Source organism: Symphodus melops (genome assembly GCF_947650265.1).
Source record: "Symphodus melops genome assembly, chromosome: 22".
Lineage (NCBI taxonomy): Eukaryota > Metazoa > Chordata > Actinopteri > Labriformes > Labridae > Symphodus > Symphodus melops.
Window position 1 is genome coordinate 3,044,071 of NC_136712.1, and position 25,111 is coordinate 3,069,181.

Genomic DNA, 25,111 nt, shown 5'->3' on the forward strand with positions numbered 1-25,111 from the left:
AAAGAGTTAGAGTGAAGAGAAAGTTTGAAGGAGTTTTGGATTTTTGTAGCTGGAGCCGGTCCGTTTCCTTCAGGATGTGAAAAGAAAGATGATGATTGTGAAGCTGTGAGATAAAATCACGACTTCCTGACTTTCTGTTGCTCACAGCTTCCCCTTTCTGAACCCCTCTACACATCCATCACTTTTTATTCTCTCACTTTTTATTCTCTTTCTGCTCTTTGTCCCCATTGTTCTCTCTCTCTCTCCCTTCATCATCTCTGTCATCCTGTCGCTCTCTCGCCGTGGGATCAGAGAATAAAATGTTTAAAAACAAAAAAAACCACCGCAGGCTGTCTGCAGGGCTTCAACCAGTCACAGCTGCGTAACCTCGACCGCTTCCCAACCTTCCCCGACCGGCCGGGTCGCCTCCGCAGCCCGCTGACCTGTGAGCACGCCGCGGGGTCGCAACCGCCATGTCTGCAACCTTAACATCAACGCAGAGTCACACAGCCCCCAAATACAGAGCTGCCAGTCTCAATCTGTGCGCCACTTTTGACTCCTGTTACGCCTGTTGTCTTGTTTCAAAGTGGATTTTCATATTTTCTAAAGACGTCGCCTGAAGTGCTGCAGCTAATATAAACGTGTTCTTTACGGCGCCTCTGCACTAAATGACCATCTGTGGGAGAGACGATAACGTCGTTCGACAGCAGTAATCATTGCAACCTTTATTATCTGGAACTGCTTTCATAATGCAGCAGCTTTTCCATTTCGGGGTTCGAATTTCTTTTTTCAATTTACCAACAGCCCAGCTCATAAAACGGGTGAAATAACACGAGTGGAAATGATATTTGACACTCTTACTACTCCCTGATTTAAAATGCATTAGCTGCAAAAGCCGGTGTTTTATAATTCCTGCTTCAAAAAGACACTACATTTATAATTTCTGGATTTTTATTACTTTTACTGAATTAAGAATATCTATAAAGGAGACTTTAAAAGCACGGAAAGTCATTATACTGACAGAAAAGTCTTATCTGAATTCATTTTGAAACTTCGGCGGTCAACAGCTCTGCAGTCCAGGTGATGTTGGAACGAGCTCGAGAAATTATTAATTGAACTTTTCTGATTGCACGCAGGTGTTTTCAGTCCTCTGGTTGATTAGACGTGCAGTCGGGTTGAGCGCTAATCACGTATTAAGTGAGAACACCTGTGTGGAAGTTTTACTGACACTTTTAAATTCTTAAATGCTGCTCGGGGGGGTCAAAGTCTCCGAGTTCGGAAGTCGTTCTTCCGACTTCGGTGGGTTCACATGATTCAAGTTTGGAAAATCGTAATGTTGTAACAACATAAAAAAATAAAATTAAAAAAACCCAGTGTAACTGTTAAAGTTATATTTGAGTAAAAAGTTGATGTGCAATACGTGAATTAATAACAAATACGTTGACATTGACAAAACGTGTTTCCTTCCCTTTGATGACGATTCTGACATCAAGTCGAGAGATTCTTTTCCAAGTTTCCGAGCTGTGGTTCTGACCCTATCAGGTGTTAAAGCACCAATAGACACCATATGTGCTCTGATTGGTCAGCATGTGGGGGCAATGGTTCCCTCTAATCGGGTTGTATTTGTTGTGTTGACGAGAACAGATCACATCGTAGGATTTTCTTGCCTGCTTTAAATTGTAGTGACACAACAATAAACAATGACTTCTGACATCTGTGCATCCCATGTTGTTTGCTGAGCAGCCGATAGATAGATAGATAGATAGATAGATAGATAGATAGATAGATAGATAGATAGATAGATAGATAGATACTTTATTGATCCCGAGGGAAATTCAACATGGCTGATTTGGGCTTAAACCGATGTTCTGTAGCTACATGTATGCATCCCTACTTATGTACAACATTTCAGCAACCAGGTTTCCCAGTCCACTTTTGAGTTGACTCAGTATGTTCTTTTTAGGCCTCTGTAGCTAAATGAGAAGTGAGAGGTGGGATGAAACCCTCCCTTGGAGCTTCTGAATGAGGGCGGACAGCTTTGACAGATGTTTTCCATATTCCTACACGTTCAGCAGAAGAAATGGACAGTTAAATCTACTTTGAAATATTCCCTCCCTCCTTCCTCCGGAGGAAGAACAGGTGGAGGAAGCTTCTGTGAGGAAGTGAAATATGGCCGCTCAGCCCTCCTCGTGGGGGAAGACCTCAGGGGCCAGAGTCCAGTTTGTCTTTTTTTTGCTTTATCACAGTTTTTCTTTACCAGATCAAATCACTTCCTGGAGGACTCACAGAATCAATGATGCCTGTTTTTTTTTGTCTGAGTTACACTGACTGACACAGCGGGAGAACATCCTGCTGAACACAGAGAACAAGATCAGGTTTTTTTGGTACGTTAGCGGCATGCTAATGAGCGATCGTTACCCTTCCCACAGGGCAGAGGATCCAAATGTCAACATCGCCCTTTGCCAAATTAGAAACATGTTCCGTGTGCACTTGGCGGCTCAGAAGGCACTGAATGATATCAGTCTACCTCTTCACACCTGGTGCTCTCACCGAGGAGCCATCTCTTTGTGAAAACAACTGAGACAGGGCCAAAGGGTGATTCCTGCAGAGGAAACAATCTTCTTAACACCATTTAAAAAAAGGTGTGAATGTGTGATACTTGATACCCTGAAGCTCACTCTCCTAATTTACTGCTTATTGCTGATATGTAATTTGCCTCTTCAGGGCGCAGGTGAGAAGTTGACATAACTTTAGTGAATTAATGATTACAGTATTTCTTCTTCTGACTGTTTATTCAGATGGACAACACATCTCAACCTCCTCCAGCTGCACAGAAATGCAGCCAAAATAAGTCCCGCATCAGGTGTCGACTCCTTGAGCATGATGAGTCTGCAAAGTAGAGATTGGCTGGTTAAGCCCCGTCATTAAAGCCCCGCCCCTTTCGCTAACCAAAACGCACATTTGCAGAAGACAGAAAAGATCCCTAAAGTCGGTCGAGAACGCAGAGAAATATATTTGACTTGTATTTTGATTTTAAAGTTTGACCCGTGACCCATCTGTTAACATGGAGGGGGTGGAGCTAATGACCTACTGCAACAGGATGAGCAGTATACACCCACGCCTATTGATACATACATTAATCATCAGTTCTGCTTTGACTGTAAAGTACTACAAATTGACATGACTAAAATCTAGACCCTCGCTTGTAACTTCTGTATGTTTAAGTAAATACAGATCAGGGCTCACGCGAAAAAAAAAAAAAAAAAGCTGTTTCTGACAAAAGTTAGCTGCAAAATGGCTCCGATTCTAAATGTTTCCAAAAAGACTTCATATGCAGCACAGAGAAAGTCACAGTCCAAGTTAAAGATTGCCTCCTTGATTATTTTTCATCAAGAGTAATGCGTCTTAATCCATTGGAGAGGAGCCCGCCACTTCAAACCAGACTGAAGATCCTCCAAAGACCAGAACTTCAGCTTTGGCAGAAATATTGTGTTCATGTGCTTCGCAGTAAGAAGCTGATTAGGGAATTTAGTTTTCAGGGCCTTTCAAGTGTACATGCAGCCTGTACTATGGGCAGCTGTATAATTCAGTCTGATGTGAGCATCAGGATTCTTTTGTTTCCTTTTAGTCCTTGCAGATGTTGTTTGTCTTCCAAAGGCTCGATGAACAAATGGAAATGTAAACTGTAGCTGGCGGCTGAACACAGAAAGTTTCATTTTAAATTGTGTCGTTTGGATTTCGCCTTTTGTGGTCGCAAATCTACGATTCTTTTTTTTTTTTAGTGGTTTCACCAAAATTCAAGATTTCTCTCAATACCAAGTCATTATTTCTACCGACTTCACTGACTGGTAACAAAGACAGAATAAAACAGTTTTACTGTTTATTGTGTGTGTGTGTGTGTGTGTGTGTGTGTGTGTCAGTGTAACTCCATTGGTGTGTTTAGTTGTGTGGATGTGTGTGTGTTTGCTTTATCACATTCAGACCACTTAACTCTGACACTCTCTGACTCCACTGTTTTTATATTCTTCACCCGCCCTCGTTACACACCGGCTGATATTTGTGTTGCGTGTGATTGCACTACCCACCCCTCCGTCTCGTCTCCTGCAGTGATTGGGATGACTCAGGAACATCCATTGAGCGAGCGCGCACACACACACAAACACACACACACTGCACCTCACACCAGCCACACGGGGGAATTCAGACCACTCATTTTGAATGTTTAATAATCTACTTAATGCAAACAGCGGGGTGACTGAGTGCTGTCTTTTGAAGCACTAGGGACGATGTGGGCTGATTTAATGCAGCTCTGATGTGACACCCCCCCTCCTGGTCTATGTGGAGATTGTAAATACAGTGCGGCAGCTGGTGTTCAACCTGCAATCCATCTGTCCTTGCGTTATAAAGGTGCCCAAACAATGAGGGATTAGACTCTTCATCATGCTGAAGACTAAGCGACAAAACTTCCTGCAAACATCACGCTCAGGTTGTTGTATCTCCGCATACTAATGATACAGAACATATGGATCCGTCTCATTTAGACCAACAGTTTGCTTACTTTCAAGGTGGTTCTGATTGGCTGCTGGCTGAGATGTCGAATCAGAAACAGGAGGTAGCTTAAAGGCCATATGGTGCAACTTTTCAGCCCTCTCTAGTGATTGGTTGTTGCTGGACTATTTCTGATTTGTTTTGTCATTGAGTTGTCAAACTTTTAGACTTTAGTGCAATATGTTGGTTTTATGATGCAAAGCATTTTTTACATCCAGTTATGGATCTCATCATTAGTGATAACACGCTGTTGTTGCAGGTCAGTCGATGTCTTTGTTCTGTGCTTTCAATTTACGAATCTATTACTGTGGAGGTCAGGACTTATATATATGAACAATATGAAAGCAACGACTTAAAACTCTATCTACCACTGATTAGGATGTCATATGAACGTAGCCCTTTGTTCAGAGGATACAGTGGTATTTCCAGACATTTAAAAATCAGGTGGGAAAAAAGGATTCGCTTTTGGAAACTTCCCCATTTTCAGATAAAGAATTTTAAAGGTCACATATTATCCTCCTTTTCAATAAGTCTCAATAAGTCTCAGAGCTCCCCAGACCACGTCTGTGAAGTCTCTGATTCTAAATCCACTCTGATCCTGTATTTGATTATTCCTATAATCCCCTCTATTTCAGCCATGCTCAGAACAGGCTGTTTCTGTGTCTGTACCTTTAAATGCAAATTAGCTGTGTCTAAGCCCCGCCCCACTGGAACAGCATGGATGGTATGAACTTTCTCGCTTCATGTCCTGTAGTGTTTAGATAGATAGTCTCACAAACACCAAGCTGTGGGAGTGTCACCCACCTTGGGGGAGGGGCTACTGCCCTTTGTGATGTCATGAAGGGAAAATCTCCAAACGGCCTGTTTGAGCACACATTTTCTAAAACAGTGGAGCAGGTAAAAGGTGTAGAGGATGGACTTTTCTTTTAATTAAGGGGTCAGTAAACAGGCTGCGACACAAATTAGTGTAAGAAAACCAAAGCAAAACTCTGAGTGAGGCAGGGAAAGTTGTTGTGTCTTTTCGTTTGACACAGCAGGCGAAGGGCACACGCCCAAGCTGGGAAAAGACTGCAGTGATGCAACTAAGAATATGCAAATGTTTAAAGAGGAGAAAGTCTTCAAACAGCCAGAGAGAGGATCAGAGGAAAGAAAAACAAACTTCTCAAGTTAGTGAGAAACAGCCGGTTTGCTGTGGATATGCATATGCTGCAAAAGCCTTTCAAGTAAACACATCTGCATGTGTTTCCTTTACATGGCTGGATACATTTAATTTTTGTGGTTTATTTATGAGGATGTAAGAGCAATCTTGTTTGCAGATATTACACTGGAGGAAGGGGAGGAGGGGCACAAGTGTGGCGATAAACAGTAGATCGTTTGAATGCTAATGAACGGATGGAGAAATGTTCTGGTCTGTGATCAGAAACAGAAAATCAAACAAGATAACAATTAGCACACATCGATGCCAAATTCTTCTTTCTTGACACAAACAAAAATGGTTGGTAGTGAATGAAAGGCTTCTATTATAGAAAGTGTTGTGCTTAAAGCAAGTAGCAAGAATAAACCATGCACCCTTGAATTTCAGTAATAAGACATATCAGACCTTGTTAAAAAAACAACAATAATTAAGCCAGCTGTCTCACATGAAAGGACAGTTCTTAAAATATAAATAGGCACAGCTTGGTGTCGTCTGGGCTCTGACCTTTTCACACCCCAAAAGCAACCACCAAGTGAAGCACAGCAGGAAGCACAGAATGACAATAATAACTTTACCTCAAGGTGACTGGACACTTATGCACAAGTCCAATTCACCTCATTATGAGGATCGCCCCGTTCCTCTGATTTCACGTTCAGGGTGTTATGATGCTGAAATGAGGGACCTTTTGTAGTTTCATCTGTCTGCAGAGAGAATAGGCAGACACCCTGCGCTGAAAGCCAGTTTAATAAACTTTCATAAGTGCGATGTCAGAACAGGCAGCATCCAAACCACACTGAGCTGAGTCCAGCTCAGTGATAACATTTCTAATCAAACACGATAAAGTTTAAAAGGAGAGGGGCCACAAGTGCCAATTACAGCATAATGACACATTGCGTTTTGCTTAATTTCCCAAGATTCTCATTGGTCGGTTTCTTTACGACATCATCACAAGCGTGATTAGAAAGAAAGCCGTTCAGTCAGCATATTCTACTCAAAACTTACAGTGTCTAAAGTTTACTAACACCTGACATAAATCAAGTCTGAATCCTGTTGACATGGTTTCTTTAAGCTTCCTTCATACATTTCGTTGTACAACAAATCTTCTCCATTGAAGTGTATAAACCTTTGCAGTTTGTGCATTACATCACATTGTCTTCACACAATTTGAGGAGAATAAAACAAATCATAATTTTTGTTGGTATGGAAATACACTGTTTGAAGCAAGTTGAAGCTGTTGACTTCCACCATCTCTGAGGTTCATTATATTTTCATGAAGAGCTCAAAGCTGCTGATGAACTCAGGAGCTACAAAGCTTAAACTAAATTTTAAAAATGTATAACTAATTAGACCTTAGTGCATTTGCCATATTGGCACAACGGGGCTGTTTAATATGGTTTTGGTTCTGCAGAGTTTCTGCTCTGTCTTTCACTTCTGTGGGCTAATCACAGCAGGTCATGGATCTATGGCTGACATTTGCAGTTAGCCAGGGAGGTCGGCTGTTTAATTATTTTTGGCTATTTTACTCCTAATGTCGTCTGAGTCCTAAGTACATTCCTTCATTATTGATGAAGCTAAGCTAACGGTCTCCTGCTGTAGCTTAATATTTAAAGACCCCCTCCTATGAAAATGTTTTTTTTAACTCTGTTAACATGAGGTGTATTTTATGTTGCATAAAATATGGCTTTTTATTTCTGCCCTGAGATCCTGGATTTGGACACTCATGACGTTTTGCTTTAACCTTGTAGGATCAAAAGTTCTCTTACATTAGAAACTACAAGTCCACTGTATCATTACAGAGTCGAGGCGAAGGCTGATTACATTGCTGTCCAGAGGAGTGGCCAGGGGTGGCATAGGCCCCCCTTAAAATCTGATTGGCCACCTGAAAATACAGATGTATGATTGGCTAATTGCCTAACGAGGCAGACTTAAGTTAATATCAGCTATTATGAATGTTTTTGCAGGTAATTTTCTTTACATTCAAATGTAGTAACTTTATTTTGTCAGTACTTTTAGTTGAAAATAAATTGTGTATGCTTTGCTCTTTCCATAAAAAAGATACAAAGAAAAAAACTTGCAATACTTACTTATCAATAAATAAATTTTTGCAGGTTAGAGTTTTTCAAGAGTTTGTGCATTTTTCTAGGTATTTTGAATTACGACTTTGCAGCAATCAGCAAACTTTGTTTTTAGGTCCCCGAAAAATCAATGTTTCATGCTAAAAAGAGACAAGAGTTTTAAATTAAACATTTCAGCAAAATATTCTGAGCTGTACAAACGACCTGAAACATGGCACTGAAAATATTCACAGCACATGTTGCTAGCTGACCTTCAGGCTCCCTGTGAGGGGAAGAAAGTGGGACCAGGTCAGCACAGAGAAGCTTTTCCCACTTTGACCATTAACTCACAGATATTCGTGATCTTTGGTCCCTTCACGGCACTTCATCCAGCACATTTTCTCTCCTCTTTCTTCCATTTTTCTCTCACCGCTGTGGGCTTCCACCAGCAGCAGGGTCATGGATCTGCGGCTGACATTTGCAGTTAGCCAGTTGGGCTAGCCATTTAATCATTTTGGCCATTTCACTCCTAATGTGGTCTGAGTCCCGAGTACATTCATTCATTATTGATGAGAGAATAAATGTCTCTCTGGTATACTGGATGCAGCAATTACCCAACTGAATCATTCTGCAGTGATGAGATGCTTTTTGTTGGATGGCTGGTCATCCTTGTGGATTTGGCTCTGGGTTTTAAAAGTCAAGAGTTTTTTTTTTTTTTTTTGTGTGTGTGGTTTTTTGTAAAGGAGAAACAAAAACGCTGCCTTTTTCCCGCTCAGGCAATCATTACATGCTGTTAGGCAGCAGTCTCCTGTTGCCATAGTAACTACCTGTTAATATTCGGTCAGAGTTTTCTCACTGAGAAGGGGAGAACGCCACTTCTCACTACTGAGAAATTTAACTGGGCATTCCTGCAGAAGAATAAGACAGCTGAGCTATGTGGGCCCGGTTAAAGAACCTGTAGATGCTGTAATGGCTCCCAGCCTGCATGTGACCTCATTGACCTTCAGTCGTCCTTCAGAGTAGCAAAGACTCTCTTTATGCGGCTCATCCACGATCAAAACATCACCCAGTCATCTTCAAGGAGACACTTTTGTTCTTCCTTAGTGCTCATGTTGTAAAAAGCATGTTTGAGATTTCGCTCAAGAGGGATTTTCAAAAGGTATAGGCATTAAGGAATCAAGCCTTTCTTTTGCTCCTAAGTGGCGAAGCGGTTTTGAAGGGATTGGCTGTCTATCATGTAAAGAGACGGCATTGATCAAGAATCCCATTATACCCCGAGCTTGATCTCAAACAGTCCAGACAATCTCAGCTCCCATTTCTCTCCTCAAAAGACCTTTTTCTAAATGGTCCTTTTCTCCTACAGGAGACAGAAAAGCTGGTATGATGAGATTTTAATTACACACTGGTACTTTGTGTGTGTGTGTGTGTGTGTGTGTGTGTGGGGGGGGGGGGGTCACATTCGGCTCCAAGTTTGACCAAAATTCCTTACCGCAAAGCTTGTTAAGGAACTTTACATGAAGCCGTCTAACATCATCACATTCATTCAACCTTTATTTATACTCGACCTTTGAGTGGAAACCCTCATTTACAATGCCATCGAGTCATTATAGAAATAATCAGAAAACAGACATTAAATAAAAAAACAGGAGACAGTTAGACAGAGTCATCAAGCAATTACATGTTTATATCTGTTTTAAGACGACCATGCAATTAAAATACGAGCTTTCCACCAATGCTTTTCTACAAATCTTTAATGAGAGGTCTGAGGATGTATGTCGGATTTCATTGTAAACTTAGACATACTTCTTTCAGCCGTGACGTTTTACTGTCCTGTTTGACCTTGCGTTGAAAACCACACAAAGTTTCCTTATAGATTGTGAAGTTTGAACTTGAACTGGCCACAATTTGTCAACATTTTCTTGGCTATTCAAAAACAACCAAATGTAAAATTTTTGAATAAAAAGTGGCGCCCTACGTGCGTCGCAAACCACACGATTAACGCTGCGGGCAACATGTCGATGTGAAACAGGTGGTTGATTAAAGAGCAAAGCAATTTAAATTAAAAATCACGAATTAGAGATGCTAAAACTCCAGAAGCTGGTCTGATGATTGTTTGTGATTGTTTTTCTTATGTGGAGGGAATAGAAAATCTTTAAGGGATACTTCACCCATTTGCATGAAGCTGTGTATCATTAGAAACATGGTAGTAGTGTTGAATGGTCGTGAATCCAGCCCTCATTTTGCCCTGAGATGAGAAAAATATGTTTTTCTTTGCCTGGAAGTTTTCTTCATGTGATGCAATATGACGCTTTTTGCAGCGTCAAATGTTTCTAATGATACACAGCTTCATGTAAATTGTTTAAGTATCCCTTTAATTTTGTCAAAGCTTTTGAGGAATTCAGATCCTACCCTAATGCTGAAGTTATTTGTGAAAACCTTACTTTTACTAAGAGAACATTTTTAATGTCTCTTAAAGTACTGGCTTTGTGGCCTTAAACTACAATAAAGCTAGCATTGACTTTAGCATTGTGAGAAAACCTAGACAACATAAGGAAGCCTTGTTGTCCATTTTGAGTAATGGTCAATTATAAGAATGTGTGTTTTTTTTATTCATGTTCCTGGTATAGAGAAATAGCTCTGATTCGACATGTCAAGGTGTGTCATTAAACCAGCAGACCTTTCTTATCGTATTCCTCTTGGACTTCAGAGTCATCTTCTTCTGTGAATGAGATGGTGGATCTGAAAAAAAAAAAAAAAAAAAAACACTTGAGATTTGCTGTCTGGCTCTGAACCTGATGGTCTTGTTGTTCCTGAGTTCCTGGAAAAAATTCGGAGGATACAAGGCCATCGGCTTGTATACTGATGAAAAGGGCAAATCTGACAGGTCATGCCAACAGTCACCTCCATCAAGGTTCAGTAAACACAGTAATGATTTCTTGGAAAGGGTTGCTGCATGCGGCCCACAGAGCTCATCTACCAGACAATCTCACGGGGATGGAAACCCCCCCTCCACCCCCCAACAGTGCATTTCAGATATGTTATGTTTAGCTGTATTTTCTTTTTTTTGGGGGGGGGGGGGGCTTCAAGTCATGCGCTGATTAAAGCACCATTCAAACTTTTTTCAAGCCACTTATTTGCTTTCATTAAGAGACAGCGCGATCAATATCTGTCTCACTGGATTTTCTGTCTGTTAAATGTGAGGCCGGGAGACTTTCAGCTTCACTTAGCCTCAAGTCAAAACAGTTAGCTTAGCCCTTCTTATTTAAACCAAATGCTAAGGGTCCGTTAGCATTAAGCTTATCAGGATGACAAGCTTACGGGACAAAACGGCTAACTCCTAATAAGTGTCTGAACATGAGTACAGCTCTCAGAACTAGCTGCTAATAACTTTGTCATTTTTTTTTTTTTTGGTAGGACTCAAAAAAGAGGAAGACAAATGTAAAAACTGAACTTCTTTATGTTTCTGTCTCTATTTTGATATTCCACTTTGTGTTCTGAATAAGATTTACAGTTTTTGATTGTTAACTTTTACTTTTTTAAATTTTTGTTTTGCTTTATCTAAACCCTGAACTGAGCTGAACCCAGAGCTGCCTGTTGTTAAAGTAAAACAATAAAGAGTGTTGCTGCGTCTCTGCAGTTTTCTTCTTCTCAGACACAAGTAAACATGAAGAAGTTTGTGGAGAAGTTGTTTCATTAAAGCAGCAGCAGCTGTAGGCTTTAAAGCTGGATAAAAATCAAAGAGTCGAATCTTTGTTCTGCAGTTTCAGGCTGTGAAAGTTAAATTAATTGCTTTGTTTTTGGGGCCACATGAATTCAGTGTTGCTTTGTATCGTTCCTCCGCTTCTCTTAAATGAATTGTCCTACCTTTTTGTTTTCTCTGATTATCCTTCCCAAGCACAGACAGCTGTTGCGACTTGAGCTCGATCTTCTCTACATTATTTATAATGACTGGTTCGAGCCACACGGCGATGACTCCATACAGGGCTTTGAAGAAGTCTAGTCCCCTTGACCCAGTCTCCATCTTCATCCGCCAGACATGAAGGAGACCCCAGAATAGAAAATGCAGGTCATATCTGTGTATCTGGGATTAGACTGCTTCTTATATATATATACTGCTGAGCTCATTCAATTGCCACAGAAATACAAGGTTTTAAAATCCGCAGGTTACGCTTCGGGGTCTCATGTTGTTTGTTGTTTTTTTTTGTTTTTTTTAAATCAGATGTCAGTCTCCCCTCTTTCCTTCATCCCTGATTTTTCCTTTTTTTTCGAGTCTCCATGGGGCGAGACTGACTTCTTTCTCACCTCTGATGTTTATTACACAAACAGCGCCATGGATCAAATATATTTTTTTCTGTGTGGAGAAGCCAAGTGTTAGCGAGAGATAACATGTATAGAGGAAGTGGGAGGCCGGGAAGGAGAGACGCAGACTTGTTTGTGTGTCTTGATCTGATGGGATGAATAATTCAGCGAAGGGCTCCCCAGGATTATATTAAAAGAATAGTTTGGGCAGTGGAAAACAAACCCGAAAAAAAAAAAAAAAAAAAAAAGTTGGGGGACAGTGAAAGGGATGATGGGAAGCCTTGATTACTGTGAGCTCTGTGAATTATTCAAATCCAAAGAAAACACACAAGAGCTAAAGAATCTCCAGCCGGGGAAGCCGTGAATGCCAATATGGTCTCCGTGATTACAGGAGACGAGATTCAACCGCCTCACTCTGGGACAGGAGACGGAGCGGGACTGACAGCTTCCTTTTCTCTCAAAGTTTGAGGAACTCCTGTTTTTCCACTTTCCATCCAGTCCTTCTGAAGTCTTCTTTCAGAATCTTTTACTTTGTTTTTCTGGGCTTTTTCCCCCCCAGACACTTGCAGAGCAGACCAACACTGATATGCTGTTTACTTGGCAGTTTCAAAGACTTTCTCTATAATAATAAGTATTCCTCTTGATCTGACCTTCTGTGAATTGAAACAAGCATTCGTCCAAATTGCACTCTAATAACTTATAATTTAACTCCTGTGTCCACGCTTTGGTCATCCTCCCCACTGTTCAATTCAGTCTGAGTTTATTTTTAAATCCTAATGTATGGTCCCTTCTCCAACAACCCACAGGGAAGGTGTGAAGTGCATGTAGGTTGTTTCTAATGCTAAAGTTAGCCTACTGCTTAAATGAGACATAATTGCCTCTGCTCGCCGGGCGCACCTGCATTAAGTGCGCCGCTATTCAAATGGTGCATTAAAAGGGTTAGAGATAGAAATGGTTAAAGTCGAGAGAGTCTATGTGTGAAATGAAAGACCTTTAATGTCGCAGCAGGAATCTACTCGTGCTCCACCTCGCACATCGGGAACTTTCCCACATGGGCCAATTTTATCATCTAAATTATGTACATTTGAAAAACTGTGCTGTTTTGAGTTTTGTTGGTCTTTGGTGAAATATATTTCTGAAGCGTCTTATACTTGATTTTAAGATCAACACGCCTCTCAGTTTTCTTCTCATCCAACGTGAGCGTTTAAGACAAAAAACGCGACCTAACTTTCAGCCAATGACGCGCTGTTTCATTTAGTGGAGCTTAATGTTTCCTTTTGTTTATTGTGAAATGTTGTGTTTGTCGTGTTTCTTAAAGTGTGTTTGTGAAACGTTGCCGCGTGTGTGTCTGGAAAATGCGATACTTCGTTGTGTATCGCGATAATCTGCTGTGTTTTATCGTTTCATTTCACAAATTCAGTTGAGTGAAACAGTTGGTGTTTTTTTTATTGTGTAACGTGACATTTCATGCATCCTGAAATGTCCTGTATTGTGAACCACCTTGTTTTTACCTACTGGGCCATGGTAAAGTATTTCTGGATAAATGACTTAGCAACTTAATTATCGCTGATTTGACGATTTAAGGCCCAAAGATTTCCAGTTATCAAAGTTGTCAAAATGCCTTTGAGACCATCACCCACTAAAAGAATATTTAAATGTCTATTATTGAACTGAACGACACCCTAAAACACACAGTGTAATGGTTTGGCTGTTGGTGCTGTATCCTCTTGTTAAGGATTTAATCCTCCTTGTTGAAATCCTTCGATTCTGCAGATCAAATGGACATTTTTGTTTCCACTTCACAAACTTCAGAGATTCCCACTGAGACCAGCTGGTCCATCAATACGGGTCAGTGGTTAAAGAGTGATAGAAAAAAGCTCTTGTAATCATTATTGGAGGCTCAAAAATAAAGCTGACCTCTGCGGAAAGACTGTGGGAAGAAGGAGGGAGTGAGACGCTGAGCTGGGAATACTGGAATTTTGAGGCTGGACACTGGGGGACGAGGACGTGGTGGGAGGACACTGGAGCTGTCCTTTGCACAGAGGAAACCTCCTACAGACTGAGACTCCTGTTTCTGCTGCTCTGTGGCTCTTTACACACGTGTGCCAGCAACACACACACACACACACACACACACACACACACACACACACACACACACACACACACACACACACACACACAGACACACAAATCGACGATGTTCCTCCATATTTGTAATTACTGTTTGTTGAGAAACGGCGTATTCCCCCGTGAGGTGTCATTAGGATTAGCAACTCGGCAGGGTGTAGCTTTCCATTCTCCTGTTGGGAGAAAAAAAAACTCAATATCCCATCTGTCAGAAGTCATTCTCTGCAGCTAAACAAAGCTGGGCCGCAGTAACAGCAGCTAAATGGATTAATCCTCTCCAGCCAACATTATCTGCAGCACTGTGTTTGCACTGAACACACCTGCGATTTCAACGAGATCCAAAAGGGAAATACTGTTGTTGTTCAAGGTCGTGCTTTGCATTCAAAGCTCTGAAGTTACAAATGTGGCTCTCAGCAAAATTGATTCTGTTGATGTTTCAGTTTTGTTTATTTACCAAAAATAAATAAATAAATAAAAAAATCCTCCTTGAAGCCGATCGCAGAATATTAAACTGCGAGAGGGCAGTCATCAAATAAGACTGTTTAGAGGGTCAGCTGCAAAATGTCTTTAAATTCCTTCTTCTTCCTGCTTCATAAATTTCCTTTTTTTCAGCAGCTAAAAATCTTTTAATAATTTGTTTCATTCAACGACTATTTTTAAACTTTTTAAACGTCTTTTCTGATTGAAGTGACAGTACGTCTTAAATAACCGACATTATGATCAAATGTCATTTTAACAAATGATGTTATCAGTTGATTTGTTATTTCATATTGCTGGGGAACTTCTTGGGCTCACTGCGACTTTCTGAATGCTATGTTTTAGCTAAGTGGGACCCTAAGTGGGACCCCTGGCCCCAGGGGGGCCCCGGGGGGCCACCGAGGGCCCCCGAGGGCCGACATAAAGCCACCATGAGCACTTTGCAACAGGAGCAGAACGAGAGTCAGGGAGATGCAGAGACAGATGGAGACACACGGCAACATCACCAATGAAGGAGGTGGATTTATAGTGATGGTAACAGTATGTTTGCTGTTAGCAGGAACAGCTGAGTATGATTATAGACGGATCTCTGTACTGGAATCAGGAGGACTGCTAATTAAAGCAGTTATTAAAATGTGGCATCAGTTTTTGGAAAGTTTATCCATCGATGCAACCGAAACCCGAATTTATATACATACCCGGTTTAGATACATAAAAGTTGAGGATAAGAAACAACAAGGGGGCTTTGCTGTCTTAGAGTCAGCTCAGTGATTTTTCAACAGAACATGTTTTACTTGAGCTACATTAAAATATTTGTTTTAAAAATAAACTCTCGTTGTGCAGAGTTTGGCAGGATGCTTCGTTACTTTTTTTTTTTTTTCAAACTTGGCAGGATGTTGAATTTTTAATGTCTGTGTCTTGACTTTGGAGCCCTGCACCTGCAGAGACGAGCGTGCGCGCATGTTTTTGGAGCTTGGAGCCACAGACTGTATTAGAGCAGCAGGCTGAGGGGGGACAAGTTGGATTACATAAGTTTAATATTTAAAAACCTTGAAAGAAGTGCTGCAACATCACCGGAGACAAATGGATTTGCATTCCTTTCATTAAAAAGTTCACTCTGAGTTTGTACTCCTGAAAGCAGCTGTGATGTTTGCACCCCAAAAAAAATGAAGCTGTGCGCTATTAACCTGCGACTTTGTCTCTGCGTTTAATCATTTAAACAAATGTTTGCTCTCGAGCTGCTGCATGTGAAATTAATGTGGGTTTTTTTTCCATCCAGCTTAGCAGCTCTGCTTTGAATATTTAACAGAAAGTGCTGATTTGTCCGCTGCTCTGCATTCCCCTGCTATTTCACAGAGTCTGTGGTTAATTCAGCTTCAGCGTGACGCGAGAAGCAGGAACATGCCGCAGATGAAAACACAGGATCTGACTTTTTCTCTCCCGCTCTCTGCGCTTCCATCCTGCAGGTGTGCTGAGCCTGCCGGAGAGCTTGAACCTTCACCGGGACCAGCAGCGCTCGGGGAGGGGCGGGGAGTGTCCGGGATACACGCAGGCCGAGCTCCGCACGCTGGAGCAGTCGCTGCTCGCGACGCGGGTGGGCAGCATCGCCGAGCTGAGTGAGTACACACAACACACAATGTGAGGAGTGTCGCCAAGCTGGAGCGGAAACAACATGAGCCAAAGACACGTTTTCCCAGCTGCCTTTTTGATCCTGATACTGATCCTGACACATCGTGTTTCAAGCAACTTCAGCTCTGATTCCAAAAAGTTCAGTCGTAAATGTTTCATGCACATTACAGCTGATCATCATGAGGTCTCATTTCCATTAACTTTTCAACAAATAGCTCCATTACTGTGAAGGAATGCTCGCTCCCTGTCCCTGTAGGCCATCATGCACGGTGGTCGAAGCTCGACCCACTGCTCTCTCTCTCCCTCTGACATCGTGAGGCCAGGAGCTCTTCTCTCACAGCTGCTCCAACACCTGTTTATGAGCCCCGCCCTGCGACCTTTCCAATCCAAGGTCACCGCCTCCGAGGCTTTTAACCTCGGCTTGAAAGAAAGGGCTCCATCTTTTAGCTCGGCCACTCCCACCTCCTCCCCCCCCCCCGCCCTCGTCCTCTCTGCAGTCACACATTAGATCACCCTGTCCCCCGCAGACATCTGCACTCTGTGTCTCTGCGTGTTTGTGTCCGTGCATATTTGTCCTATTTCGACCTCGTCGCACATTATACACCAGCAGCGATTCACCATGCATCATCGATTAACGCCCGAGTTATACTGCTCTCTTCTTGTAGAGACCATCACGGGTTATTCTGTCAGAGCAGTGAGTCAGTGTGGAAAAAAGGTTGTGAAGCGGGGCCGTACAAGCTCAGATGATGGTCTGTATTTACGATAAGAATCACGGCTTCTTTGGTTTTTGTGTTTAACACAACAAACATGATCAGAAAGTATTGGCGTCACATTTTAGACAAAAAAAGAAAAAAAAGTTTAGTGAAAGTCTTTAATATTGTTCTTCGTTGGCAAACTTTCAGGCACTTAAAAAATACATTTTAACTTGAAAAGTTGTTTTACTATTTACTTTATTAAAAACAAATAACTTTCATGATCACGTCGCACATGAAGCAAGAATGGAAGAGGTCGGCGTGCCTCGCTAAAAGGCCAGGTGAAGAAAGATGGTGGGCAAAGAGGTGAAACCAAACACCTTCAAGTCTGCCAGTTTACAGCTGGAATGAACCCTTTCATCTCTGCAGGGGACCAGTGACCTTTCTCTTACTGGCTCCCAGAGAGGGGGGAAGGAGAAGATGTTTTTTTTTTTTTAAATGAATAATGATTTTTTTTTTTTTTTAACTTTCACTTTGAGCTTCTAAAGTTTTTGGGACACGAGTTCATGGGAAACATAAAATGTTAATTTTAAAGCTTGCTGGGGTGCTTTGAGTTTGTCTCCAAAAAGGCTCCACAGTCGTCTGGAAGTCAAACCAACGAGCCCGTCAACTCAAAATTGAATGCAGCTGCTAAAAAAGGAGGCAACGTTTGCTGCCTAAAAAATGTAAAGAAAGAAGGCTGTAAAAACCAGACAATAAACACAACCAGCTATCCGGTTAGCAACATGCTAACACAAGACCTCCTCTGGTCACGTAAATTCATCAACCGTGTATTTCCCGTCCTGAGGTGCTAACGTGTAGGTTAGGATTACTACCTTCGCTCGCACATGCACACGCTTTGAAAGCATCACTAGCATGCGTGAACGTAGCTCGGATCAGAGCGTGTCATAAGCACGCCAGGCTGCTGTTTGATTCCTCTTACCGCACCGTGTGTTGGATTGATCTCTGTCGTGCTGCCGGAGGTCATCATGTGGATGTCGACGCCAAACGCTCAGTAATTTCCTCGACTTCACGACCGCCTCCTCATGTTGTTTCAAGAGAAAAGATTGAACAACAGTCTAAAAATCAGTGAATAACACGTGTGAGTCAGCCCATCAAGTGTATGGTGATTGCATTGAGAGCGCTACTTTTAGCATGTTAACCATCTTGCCTTTGTTTGAAACTTGAAGGAACAGATTTATTATGAAGACATTTTTACACCTCATTTCACTTTCTTTCATTTAGCAACTTTTAGACGCAATCATCTAAAGTGCAGCTTGTAATCAGCTCCTCAGATTTATGCGTTCATTTTGAGGCTACGTCCAGTGTTAGAATATATTTGTCTCCTTTAAAGCCTGCCAGGCTGATATATACACTGTCAGAAGTCCACAAACTTAAAAAAAAACCTCCGATAAATTCTCTGACTCGACCCTCTCCGTTCCAGTTCCCGAACACAAGACGCTCTTGAACCCTGATGTGAAGTGTTTTATTTGACTCTAACCATGAAACATTTCCAAAATAACATCATTTGTAACCAGTCGGCGTCTCCATGGAGTTGTTAATGCCCCGTGTGTCTTCTCGTTTGGAGTACTGCAGGGCCCTTTACTCTCAGTCAGATCTCTAAAACAGCCTGCAGCCTGTGAGGAAATATGGAGCAGATTGAATTATTACCAAGAGGTTTGAAAACATCACTGGTCTTGGCAGCTTTCTCCCGGCTACCAGCTACGTTTTAAAATTAGTTTTTACATTCTGTTGTTAAACTTAAAACAATGTACATGTGTATAATTTAGTCAGGAAGCCCGGTCAGTTTTCATTTCTGGGTTTATTTTCGGCCTTTATTGTGCAGAGAGAGGACAGTGGAGAGAGAGAGAGAGAGAGAGAGAGTTGGGAATGACATTCGAGAAAGGAGCCACAAGTGAGGCTCAAAGCCGGATCTGAAAACTACAGTCGCTGCACATGGTCCGTACTGTCGCTTAAAAAAAAAGAAAAATAAGGTAGAATAAATTTAGAAAATGACACTTTCAACTTTCAACATCTTGAATGGTGCCCCGGCCTGTTGCTTTAGCCACACTACTGTCTTAATTTAGGTCAAAAGTGCATGTGGCACTGAGAGAAACAGTGAGATCCAAAAATTACGATGACACTGCGATCAAAGAAAATAGGGCGAAGTCGCTTGAAAACCAAAGAACCAAAGAAAAAGGCTGTAACTGTCAAACATTGTGAGCGTCTTCATGGAGTTACTAATGCCCCGTGTGTCTTCTCATTTAGACCCTCAAACGGCCTGCAGCCTGTGCAGAAACAGCAGATCTAATAATTAGCGAGGTTTGAAAACATCCCTGGTTTTAGCAGCTTTCTCCCGACAACCAGCTACGTTTTCAAATGACTTTTAACATCCTGCTGTTAAACTTCAAACCATTTCATGATGAGGCTCCAAATGAGACCTAAATCCCGGATGAGCCAAGTGAAAACCTGAGGTCCTCTGAAAAAGTGACCTAAAGAACTTAAGAACAGCCTCAGGACCAAAGAGGACCACGTTAAAAGGGGACCCTCAGTGGTCTCCTCTTTACTGGGGGGATTAAACTCTTACAGAAGACGTCTGGATGAATTGACCTCAACAATTCAACTGCTCTTCTTTTCTGTTTTCTCCAAAGATTCCTAAAGATTTTTTTTTTTTTTCACAAGTTGTGAAAACGATTTTTTTCTCTCCTCTGGACTCCCTGAAAACTGTTTTTTTTTTTTTTTTTTTTTTTTTCCTTCACTTGTCAACAAATCAATTTCTCCATCACACACTGTAATGAAAGTGGGATTCAGCCAAGTCAGAGAATCACGACAGAAAATGAGAACTGTAAACGTTGTTCTGTCTTTTATGTATTTATCCAGTGAGCCAATATAAAACTGGTTTTCATGATGTCGTGTTCATCGAATAAATGATACTATTTGAATGTTTGCATATATTGCATGCCAGCTGAAAACACGCAGTTTGAGACCATATGTACAGGTTACGTTTAATATAAGCATTTAAACCTGATTGGCAGGATGTGACTACTCCTCATGAAGCTAAGTGCTGTAAGTGCGCTGTAATCATTGATCAGTTCATTCAATGAATATATACTGTATATATATATATATACATTTGTGCATTTCTGCATGTTGGCAGCAGCCGGGTGGATTGGAGGTGATTTTAATGAGTAAATCAAATAGAAACTGTAAAAGTGTGAGTGTGGAATTAAGCCCATATTCCCATAACTGAAGGAGCCAGAGCCAATATGGAATTAATTAAAGTCCTTTTGATTATTTGTGGGGAAGTTCACCATCCCCAAGCTGGATTCAAATTGCCTTCGTGGACACGTACATGAGGGATTTACAGGAAACGAGGCGGCAAATAATCACACTCTTCTGTAACGTTTCTCTCATTTATTTCAGCCTCACAGTTTGCTGTTTCCCACTTAGTCAAAGATAAATGTTGTTCCTGCATATTCACTTTTCCTAACCACTGGTTCCCATTAACCCATTTAAAACAAACACCGTAATCATGTGTGTTTTACCTGATCAGATACAGAATTCTGCTCCAGAAAAATCTTAAACGAAAACCTCTTCAGCTTCTGCTGGTCTGATGTGAATCAGTGCTGTGAGGAGTCAGAAGACTAGAAAAAGCACTATCCAAGCTCAAGTCCATTTAATGTTGACGGGCGTGCACATTTCTATTGAATGCGTTTTTCAATCTTGACCCCATTTGAATGTATCTGACATGGATTTGAATCAGAGGTGTCATACAGACACAGCAACAATTATTAAATATCTGCAGCAGAATTCAAGGACACTACTTTTACAGAAATCTGCTTCCTGTGGAAATCCTCAGATTTCCTCAATGCATGTGAATGATGCTGCTCTGCTGCTTGTATGTAACGCAGGCTGATCGAGGCTGCCAGTCATCTCAGCAGCAGCTGCTTCGATACACTGTAATTACCCTAATGATCATAATGACAAATAATGTGATAATGATGAGTTAATTTAAAAAGAAAATGCTTCACACACCACCTCCGATACCACAACAGGAGACGTGGAACAAATTGAAGAGAGCCGGCTCGGTGTTTCGAGGTCAGATCATCGTCGTTAGAAAAATTCCTGAAACAAACACGTTTAAACTGGAATCATCTTTGAGCTCGATAAATGAAGAATAAACACAATCACTTAAAAATAAAGTCCCCACACAAAGCAGACTTATTCTGTCATGTTAATTAATAGAACCTGTTAAAAAGAGACATTTTATCTGCGATTTTATTCTCCCAAAGTCGAACAATAAATGCTTTATATTTTAGGTCACCATTATCTCTTGGGTCTAGACTCGTATGCTGTTATAATACTGTCCATGTGAATCATAGTGAAAGTAGCTTTACAGGATCTGAAAGGAAAGGCAGCGATTCGCTAATATAATTAAATTGTTAAATAGTTAAGGTAATTAAATGGTTCAATGCTGGTCGTTGTCTAACTGAAGTTTCCAAGTTATTAAATATTTTCTTTTTAGTCTAAATAGTCTGATAATCTTCTGTGTTTTCAGTGCTTAAAATAAGGAACATGATTTTTCAGGAAGCCAACATTTATTCAGATTCAAACCTGGACACAGCAGTTTCACTCTAAACCAGCATTTCAGCATCCCAACATGGGTGCTCTATAAATATGCTAAATTCCCTCCTATTTCATGTCTTTGTCGGAGCAGGGAGAGAAAATCGCCGCTGGCAGATCCGTGCAGTCGATGCTCTGGGTGTTTGCACTTTCTCCTCATCTCTCATGACACTCTGCCATGAAGGATAACTTTCTCTCTCTTTGCGTTTTTTTCATTCTCCGCATTGTGTGCGGTGCGGTGTGTATAGGATCCATAGGCGCCGTACTGACATATTGTGTCCAGGTGCGACAGAGAGAGAGAGAGAGGTCGTTGATTTGTCAGCAAGGCGGCTGCCCTGTGGGTCAGAGAGCGGCCACTAGGCAAATAAACGGTGAAATGTAATACAGTGCAGGCCTCTAACAATGGGGCCCTCCATTCCTGAAGCTGGCTGTGTCTCCAACACAGGACGGCGAATACACAGAGTTAGAACTTTGCTGAAGCTATAATCCTCGTGAGTTTAATTAATTCTGAACGCCATCTTGGCTACGACAAAAATGAAAGGTTATTGACACCGGTGTCGATGCCATGGCAACAGACGTTGAAGTCCTGGCCACAAAATTGTGGGTAATTTTTTTTTTTTCTTATCAACGAAATTGCAGACAAAGTGCTGCAATTTAGACAGCGCTCTGTCTCTTTTGCTTCTGCTCCTGTGCTTTTCAACACTATTGATCATTAAAATAACTGAGATTGTTTTGTTTTTTTCAACATCTGGTATAAAAACGTATCAAATCAAAACATTTGGACAACTTTAGTTAAATGTATAAATGCATCAGAGTCCATCTGTGTTGTAGGATGGCGTGCTGTTTATCCCTCCCTGTGAGCTTGAAGCATCCAGACAGCGCTCACTCTGTATTTTCCAGGCCTGACAATAGCTGGCGTAAAAAATGAGTCACTGTGGATTCTACTGTGCATAGGCAGAGAGGGAAAGTGCTTATTCTTCAGGGCTGAGTGGGTTTCACAAATTGAGGAATCCCTTTCTCTCTCTCTCCCTGCAGAGCTGCAGGAGTGGTGCACTGGTTTGAAAGGGTACAGAAAATTGCAACGCAATGGGATGTTATTTCCCTTTTTTTTTTTCCTCCAGGAAGTGATTGCTTATTGAATACCTGCCCGAAGATGAATCTGGCAGGGTTGCATGTAGGTTTTTTCAGACCACATCCTGCCGATTTTGCTTCAAAAACAACAACATCATGCTGATGATAAAAGCAGGAAATAGTCCTTCCTGTTTCGTTTCAATGTCCTAACTCTCAACGAGATATCATTAATGTCCCTCTGTTGGTAAAGCTGTGACTCAGACCAGCTTCCCGTCGTCTCCGCTCCATTATCTCACGCTCACCATGTGAATTTGAAATAATGGGACTGTGTCACACATACGTCCACCGAGGAGACTCAGAGGGAGGTGTTACATTTCATCTCGAGACCATCCGTGCTATTCTCATATTTCATTATATCAGAGTTAATTTTTTATTTATTTTTTTACAGCTATGCATCATCCCTCTTAATCTTACCCAGCGTGACCTACTTCTTAGCACAGGTGATAAAAAGAGGAAAATTAGTCAGTGAGGCTTCATTTTCTCTAAAGTTGATAAAGACATCTTAAAGGAGAAAAACAAGACGACGATGTCTGAGCTCAAAAGTTGAGTTTGTCTTTTTTTTTTTTTTTTTTTTTTTTTAACTAACAATCAATTTTGATGGACGTTGCATTTTCTTTGTCGCCATCTTTAACAGATGTGATATTTCAAAGCCACATGTCAGTTAAACAAAAAAATCATACCCTGCTTTAATTGGCTAATTTACCCCTAACGCGAGGCTTAATTTTCCAAATTGAACCCACCCTGTGTTTAGTCCTAGTTTACAGAGCAGATTTTTAATTTAATCGATATTATTTACAAACGTTTATGAAGGTTTCGTAGCTTTGGAAACGTGTGTATTTTCAATAATACATTATTACAAAGTCTGCTGGCCATGAAGCCATCTGCTTTGGCTTGACTTTGGAAACCAAATGCTACGGCATCTTCTTCTACAGAATCTTTCTGTCATCCACGTGTCCTTTTCAGTGTCTCTCTAATGGACATGTCAAAACAGAATATTATCTCGATGTGCAGGGAAAGGTTCCTGCTGTCATCTCGTCCTCTTCCCCCCTCTCTCTCTCTCTCTCTCTCTCTCTCTCTCTCTCTCTCTCTCTCTGTCCACTCAGGGGTCTGCAGTCAGCAATCACTTTAACTTCTTCATGTCTGTCCATCTTATTCACACCATGGTTGAAATTATTTTGAAAAATGATGTCCAGGCTGGATCAGACTGTGGCCATTTTCCTTATCTGTCTCCCTGCACCTTTAGGAGGACAGTGGGGGCATGCTGACACAAACAACCCTCCCTCACAATCCCCCAAACAAACACACACACACACATACCAAACACACCTCTTCTTCTCCTCACACAAAAGACACATGCTGGAAACTCGTGTAGGCTGCTGCTACATGCCTCAGTGAGTATGTGAGGCTGGATTCATTACTGTATAATGGTTTAATGTCCCTCGATAGCTGCCATAGGATCCGACTTGCACACCGCACCTCCAGCTGCAAATAATAGATTATCACTTAAAGAGCTCTGTGATGAATAAATTGGGTTTATTTCAAAAGAACGATACAGGAGTGCAATTTGTGGGATTGTTCATTCAGACACCGAGAGTCTCTCTGTGTCTTTTTTTATTCCACTTTAGCATAATTAACCAATTGCAAGGTTAATGACGTCTCTCCAGGATGAACAGAGCGAGGTTTCTTTTTGCTCTCCTAAATGCTAAAGCTAGCATCTGTTTGTGAGCCGCTCTTGGGTTAGCGTTAGCTGCTATGTAGCTGTTGTCATAGCTCAGTCTGTAGAATATCCACCAGAATAAAACATGTACAAATAAGTTATGTATAGAGGTACAACAATTACATCTGCAGTTGTCTTTAAAGACTTGGGAGTCCATCCCAAGCATTGAACATGCTCCTCTGTTGACTTTTTAGAAAGGACATTTCAAACAAGGACAAAAATTCCAACTTTGCAGACCTGGCGTATTTATTCACCTCGGCTCTCTCTTCAAAGAAAAAGGAAAAAAACACAACCGAGTCTGCTTGTGTCGCTCCACAATCCTTTGAGGACATTTCTAAAGGCCGATGTAAAAGTCTCCAACACAAAGGAGGAACAAGGACGGACGCTGGAGAAAGATCTCAGCAGTTTACTTGCCAAATGAGAATGCGTCACATGGAGACTTGGCTGACCGTAGCAGACGGCATCAAAATGAAGTCGAGCCAACGATTCACTTAAAGATTGACCCAGCATGGCCAAACAAGCGCGTGTTTACAAACCAAAACGGATAGAGGATTGAACAGCAGCATGATGGAAGTGATTACACATCAGACACGACTAA

The 25,111-nt window shown here is 41.4% G+C and overlaps 1 protein-coding gene across 2 annotated transcripts in view; it reads left to right on the forward strand.

Moving 5' to 3' along the window:
• LOC306817795 (ankyrin repeat and BTB/POZ domain-containing protein 3-A) overlaps positions 1-25,111 on the forward strand; it is a 156,101-nt gene that overhangs the window by 92,185 nt on the left and 38,805 nt on the right. For both annotated transcript variants that reach the window (XM_079334989.1, XM_079334990.1), the window contains exon 2: positions 16,149-16,298. In XM_079334989.1, coding sequence (XP_079191115.1) covers positions 16,149-16,298 — 150 coding nt within the window. The remainder of the gene's footprint in view (positions 1-16,148; positions 16,299-25,111) is intronic.